Source organism: Cyclopterus lumpus, chromosome 21 (assembly GCF_009769545.1).
Source record: "Cyclopterus lumpus isolate fCycLum1 chromosome 21, fCycLum1.pri, whole genome shotgun sequence".
Classification (NCBI taxonomy): Eukaryota; Metazoa; Chordata; class Actinopteri; order Perciformes; family Cyclopteridae; genus Cyclopterus; species Cyclopterus lumpus.
In genome coordinates this window covers 8,894,207-8,901,164 of record NC_046986.1, presented here as the reverse complement: position 1 = coordinate 8,901,164, position 6,958 = coordinate 8,894,207, and the positions used below count along the sequence as shown (strand labels likewise).

Here is a 6,958-nt window from a genome sequence, read left to right as displayed (position 1 = left end):
TGTGTGTGTGACGCGTGCATGTATGGGGTAAACATAGCTCTCGACTATTCACATCTCGTCGGTCATGTGGACAAAGTGGTGTCTTTCATTGTGCACCGACGTCGAGCTAGAACAAAGGGAGCGAGTCACAGGAGCAGCATTGCCAGGAAGACATTTTATCTGGAGGTATTTCCACAAGAGCTGCTTTCAGAGGACACCACACTTCCAAAATAGGTGCAAGCATATTGATGCATTTGAACTCTCCTGCTTTACTAACCCATGTTTTAAAGCTTTACTTGGCTGCTAGGAAAAGTACACGTGACGAGAGCCAAAGAAAGAGACTTAAAATCAATTGAAATTTTTGTGGTACAATGCGTGTTATTGTAACACAATGTGTGTTATTGTAACACAGGTCTATATCATGAGTGTGTACATTATACTGTGGTCTGAAAGAAGGCAACCTAATGTTTCAATCTTAAAACATACCGTAGCAGAATTATTCAATTTCTGCAGGTGCTACATGGTTATAAAGACATTCACCTACACACTAATGTACAATCCCCAACATTAGCTACAGTGCATGAACTGAACACTATCTCTTGAGGAATGAAATGATTGAATATGAAAGATTTATTTTATTGTGAACACAACCAGATTGGGAGAACAATTGCATCATTACGGCATTGGTGCCACATTAGCCTTATTACTATGTGCCATATACCTCCTTAATGAAAGTATGTATGTGTCATCTGCTCTTAAAGATCTATGACAGCACATGGGGGACGGTCCAGACATTGTTGGTTTGACGGCGCCTACATCATCATCAAGCCAAACAGGTTAAGTGCATGCAAACAGACACGCGCACAAAGCATCCGATATCACGTAAAATACCATTTGGCAAAATTATTCTGCAGTCCTACTTGTCAATATGCCATAACCATTAAATTACTCTACCTAAATGTTACATTTCACTGCCTTACACTGGTTACATGACAATGAGGAATTATGAAAATACGAGTTTGGTGTACACCGATGCAAAAACATGTAATCCAGGATTTGTACAGCCAAGAAAGCGTTCCCTGGTGATGGAGGCTGGATGGAGTGAGAGGAGAATGTAAAAGAAACAACATGATGTATGGTACCTGTACGTGTAATGTCAAGGAGAGCAGTGTGTTGAGACATGAGTAGATGGCTCAGGGTTCAGCCAGGCCCTCTTTGCTGTTACAAAGTGAGTGGTAGGCTTCAGGGTGAATCGAGTGAGCAGAGAGGGCCTTCTTAAACTCTTCCAGGGGGCAGTAGACTCCACTGCAACCAGGTAAAAGTTGATCCTAGAAAGAGATAACTAACTTTAAGTAAACAGGGGGAAAAAAACAATACAAAAACTTATCAAATAAACAGACGCATCGTCATCCCCTACCTTGCCTACGTATGACACTTTAACAAAGGGCTTGTTGGTCTCCCGGTGTTGGTGCAGCTCCAAAGTGATATCGGCGGCAAACGGTGGCCATTTCATGTCATAAATCCCCAGAGCCATCAAACAGGGAATCAACGTGGTGTCATGTGCCGAGTATAAAAATAACTTCCTGGTGGAGAGAGAAGTTTTAACAGTGGAAAGTTTAAAAAAGACCAAACACGAGGAAGTTTGTGCAAACAATGTGTATGTCCATCCAAAGGGGCCCCAACCTGTCTGGTGAGGTCCCCTCAAGTTTCTCATCAATGTTGGCTATCAATGAGTGCAGGAGGGGTCCCACACACAGCTGCAGGGTCTCCGTGCTAAAATCAGAGCAGCAGAATTAAAGCTGGCCTGTTCTACTCGTAACATATGGTGCCCAATGGTCTGCCGTTTGATCGTACCTGCTGTCTTGTGCATACACATGGTAGATCATGTCCACAGCCCTCTGTTCCACTTTCGTCCTCCAGGTCTCCAGCACTGATGGGCAGCGCAGGCCGTGCGTCTGTTATTGAGCAGAGACTCGACACAGTCAGTATCACCTTTGCAACACAAACCTCAAAAAGGCAAACATGACTGAATATTTGCTCACTTTTTTTTTGTTTCTTCCTGGGGCCATCATCTTGTCCTGAGATATTGTTTTACAGATTTTCCCTTCATTGTAGTTATTTTCCAAAATGGTGTATATTATGGGAAATTGTGAGTATTAAGCCGTGTCAGTAAAGTAGTATAGTAGTTTTATTTAGTTTAGATGTATTGACTAACAAATGCCTCGCTTTAATTTGTTTGTATGAGTAATATCTGGTAACAGGTGGATCCATAATTGTAGTATTTGGCTTTTGCAGGAAACGGGGAAACAATCAGCAAATTCAGGAAAGACCAATAATGGTCGTGGCCGCATTATGCAGAAGGTTATTAAAAGATGGCCATTTGAACATAAAATGCCTGTCTAAAGTCTGATATGCAAAAAAAATTGATTTGCAGTCTCTCGTCCAGTAATGTATAACTTTCACTGACTGAATAAGATGTCTTCAATTACAGCCATGAGTAAATACCCTTAATGTTTAAACTCAAATCATGCTGAAGCGGTTATTTTAGCTCGTTAAAATGTCTGAAACCTGATGAACTGTGTTGCTTGCCAGGTGGCCGCCTCCAGCCAGGCCCTCATAATAATCGTATGTATTCCGAAAGCTTGTGGTGAGACCTAATAAAAGTCGTATGAATCATGCAGCGGAAGTGTCACCTCTCTGGCGACCATGTCGTCCCTAATGAGGATGAAGTCCATGTGCTGGTGAGCAGCGATGCCCAGCGCCTTCTTGATGCTCTGCATGTCGGCCGCGATGTCTGGCAGCGTGGACGACTCTGCCCAGCGGTGGCTGCACACAACACACACGGCGTCAGCCACGAAACACAGACGCACCGTGACAACCTGTCACGGGCATCGCACCTCTGGATCTCAGCTTTGGGTAGAGAGTGCAAAGGATGTCTTTGAGGCCTGGTGTGAAAATATACTTTTACATACCTGACGAGGACTTTGAGCAGCTTGCAGGCGTGGTAGTTAGGATACAGGATTTCAGACTCGGCCCCCGTTGTGAATATAGGGACAGTTTCTTCAAGTAGAATGGAAGATTACAAAAAAACTGATCAGATGAGATCCAGAAATGAGTAAGAACATCATGCACATATGGCTTTCTAAAACTACCTGTTTGTTTTTGCAGGAAGAGCCCTGCGACCAGGCACTTGGCGGATTCAATGGTCCTCACGATGTTCGTGGAACGCACACTAAAATTGGAAAAAAACAGGTAATGGGAGGCAGCCAACTTCAAAAGAGTAAAGCTCTGATATCCTCTGTGCTGTGCTTATAAGCACAATGTATCAAAACCGCCATGTACAGACAAGTGCAAGCGTCTCTTGCCATCCTTCATGATTTGCAACACTTACTAGACCTCAGCCGGGGTAAAGGTGGAGCTGAGGAACTGGGTCTCCTCGACGTACCTCCTCCTCAGCTTCTTGCCCAGCTCATACAGCTGCTGCATGCCCAATGTGGTCAGCTGACCGGGGAACGAGCCACCCTACCAATTGCAAAAAACAGGATCAGGTTTTACTCAGATGTGGCCTCACACACACACACAAACCGGTGATGGCATGCAGGAATCCAGAGTGAATGTGGTACAAGGATGGCATGAGTCCATATTGTGGGATTTAGTTTTCTAAGCTAAATCTAGTGCAGTAAACCTCTTTAGCAAAGCAGCTAACTCAGCGCAGGAAACTGTCATTTCTATGGGCAGAGGCTGGCAAACATATCTCACTGGGAAGCTCGACACAGTTCAGCAGCGCTACAGAGAGGTGTGGAATGAATGAACCCGCTTTAATGTCTCATCTGTGAGGCTTTGTAATGAATCCTGGAGGCCACTAGAGGGAGGAAGCTTTCTGAATCCACAAGGCGCTTCACATTTATAAAACTCTACATATCCAGAGACTATGTAGAGTGTTTATTCAACGAATCACCTGTCGATTAAATTTCACACAGGTAATTAAATAACTTTAAACATCAGGCCTTTGCCACAGCATATATTACTGTGGCATTGCAGAGCCCAGTAAAGGTTCAAGTACATTTAGCCAGACTGCTCAACGTCAGAGCCCTGACACAGCAACGGCTAAACAGACTTTTTACACTTTTCTAGCTCCAACATGTCTGAATGATCCTCACACAAAAGAACCAAGTAAACAAGTTGCTGCTCCTGAACGTGTTCCTTCAGCTCTATACTTGTCTGACCACATCGACACCTCACAGCACACTTACGTTCAGCACGTTTTTCCGATAGCTGTCTTCTACAGGGGATGGGGGTCTAGGGCCGCCATGAAGATCTGTCACTTCATAGTCGATGTGGGTGTGTGCTGGAGGCTCCAAGAGTGTTGGCGACCATTGGACCTACACCCAACACAGAATTGTGATACAGCGATTACGTAACACATCTTTTTTTTTTATAGACACAAGCACTTAATGAGTTGATGAATCACAGAAAATAAGTACCTCCGTAACACCAGGTATTGACTTTAGCGGCGTTCGAGCGCCATGTCGGAACAGAACTTGAACCAATTTTAGTTTGTAGGGAGAACTAGGACTTGTTTGAGCTGCGGTGCAACCGGAAGCAACCTGTTCCGACTCAGCTTGCTTCTGCGACCACAGCATTGAACCAAAAGCCGCCGACATCGAACCTAAAACACCTGCTTTGGTCCAAAGATTCCTCATGGCTGAGCTGTGAAATAAACAGAGGTATTGTATTAGTGTCGGAACAAACTACACACGCATTACAGTTATTATCAAGAGGAATATTAAGAAGAACTTTCATAATAACAATAGCGTTAAAAGAAATAATAATTTCCAGGAACAATATCCGTGCATGAACCCTGTACAACGAACAGCCACCGTTCCTTCCTTGCTGAGAAAGCTCTGACCTTGTCCTCAGATTTGTAGAACTAGTTTCCTTCCCTCGGCTCACCTTATCTAGGTGAACCGAAGTTGGTTTGTCCTCCTTCCCCTGTGTCGCTTTCTTACCTTTTTTTCTCCTCCATGTTTTAAATGAATAAAAGGTTGTATAAATCCAGCTAATTATATATGAATAAATCCCTCTGTAAAACCCTTCAGAATATAGATAGGAATTAAAGTCTGGTGTATGTCAGTGCTTCAGAGTATGAGAAAAACCTGAGAAACTTTTGAGAAAGCAGCCTTTAAAGATACGTTTTTCAACTCACTGCACGTGAATAGGGTATAGAATTAATATCACCATAAAACCTCTCCAGTTAATTACTTACATTTAGACAATTGCTTTTCGCATTACACGTTTTCTCAAATGTTAGCCAACTTTTGGTGAAATTAGGAAAATATACAGACGTCTACAATTAGAATTGTGGATAAGAAATAACATTCCTTTTAAAATTGAACAGTTAATAATAATAATATATATATATATATATATTATTATTATTAGGTAGTGCTAAATGTAAACCATTACTTTGTTGTATGTCGATAAACACTGTTTTTTAACATGTAAATGTCATCATCAAATACAAATCTATGCACACTTGCTGCATGAACCATCCATCCATCCATCCATTTTCAATACCGCTTATCCTCATTAGGGTCGCGGGGGCGCTGGAGCCTATCCCAGCTGACATAGGGCGAAGGCAGGGGACACCCTGGACAGGCCGCCAGTCCACCGGGAATTGAACCCGCGGCCCTCTTGCTGTGAGGCGACAGTGCTAGCCACTACACCACCGTGCAGCCCGCTGCATGAACCATTCCATATTTAAGTCCACACGGTGATGTTATTGTGTGTGGGTTTATATATATATATATATATATATATATATATATATATATATATATATATATATATATATATATATATATATATATATATATATATATATATATATATATATATATATATATATATATATATATATATATATATATATAACACACATTCGGTTCTTAAAGCGGATGTTACGCAGCTTCCTCATAAAAGGCGAAAGTTGGGTTTAAGCTGCGTCGTATTTGCTTAAAATAGCAACATAGTATAATAAACGGTTTGTTTCCAAATGCGTAATCACAATTCCTCAAATTAAGTTTCCAATCACGAAAAAAAAAAAAGAAGAACTAACAGAAGAGCCGCGCACGCCCTTACATGTGAGTGCTGGCACCAGAGACGTGTCCGCTTTACCTCCGCTGGCAGCGCCACTCCGCATTCTGCACGCACCGGTCACACGACCACCGCGTCGGGTCCAACCGTGAAATGGGTCCGAGGAGAAATGATCACGCAGCAGCTCCAACGGGTTTCCTCACTTTATATCCCTCAACCGTACTGCGAGTGTAAGACTATCTCCACACACACACACAGGCCACCAAACGCCGTTTAACGAGAGCACCTCGCGCGAGGCTCGTCGCGACGTGATGACACGCGGCCTGACCTCCGCCAGTCATCCGAGCTAACTGCCTCATGACAAACCAAAGCGCACTCTTTTCGAGACGCGAGTGATGTCCGCTACTCACTTCCTGAGGCGAAGGTCTTCTGCTTCTCTCGAAAGGAAACACCGTCGGGAGACGACAGGTTCTCTCCTCGTTAGACGACTCTTCTCCCCGCTTCAAGTCAGAGACATGTCGGTAACTGTAAGGGCAGCAAATGCCACTGTACGTCGTTGAAAGTAAAGATAAGAGCGAGGTGGACGGAACTACATTTCCCAACATCCACAATGGGATCTATATTCTTCTTCTAAAGAAGGACAATGTGCATCAAAGCGCACCAATGCCCCCTACAGGTGTATCTGCATGGCATTTGATACACAATACAACATCTAACTAAAAGACTATTCATATTTAACGGTTTTATACATTGGAAGACAACAGGTTCATTGTTAAGAAAAGACCCAGAAAATATACAACTTTTAATTTACAATTTTATTTAATAAACTTAATTATTCATATTATAATTTAGTTTGGTGCATTGAATGTGAACGCTTCATCGG

At 42.8% G+C, this 6,958-nt stretch overlaps 1 protein-coding gene across 3 annotated transcripts; it reads right to left on the bottom strand.

Moving 5' to 3' along the window:
• Positions 1-591: 591 nt before the first annotated feature.
• Positions 592-6,688, bottom strand: acp6 (acid phosphatase 6, lysophosphatidic). Of its 3 annotated transcripts, none has more exons than XM_034562229.1 (11): positions 6,486-6,688; positions 4,464-4,689; positions 4,233-4,361; positions 3,371-3,501; positions 3,132-3,211; positions 2,952-3,039; positions 2,673-2,805; positions 1,834-1,934; positions 1,663-1,752; positions 1,397-1,562; positions 592-1,307 (listed from the first exon to the last, which is right to left on the bottom strand). In XM_034562229.1, the coding sequence occupies exons 2-11, from the start codon at positions 4,680-4,682 to the stop codon at positions 1,173-1,175; spliced, it is 1,272 nt and encodes a 423-aa protein (XP_034418120.1). In that variant the 5' UTR covers positions 4,683-4,689; positions 6,486-6,688; the 3' UTR covers positions 592-1,172. The 3 variants fall into 3 exon arrangements, with proteins under 3 accessions (XP_034418120.1, XP_034418118.1, XP_034418119.1); XM_034562227.1 differs by lacking the exon at positions 6,486-6,688 and adding an exon at positions 6,121-6,461; XM_034562228.1 differs by lacking the exon at positions 6,486-6,688 and adding an exon at positions 6,157-6,460.
• Positions 6,689-6,958: the final 270 nt, after the last annotated feature.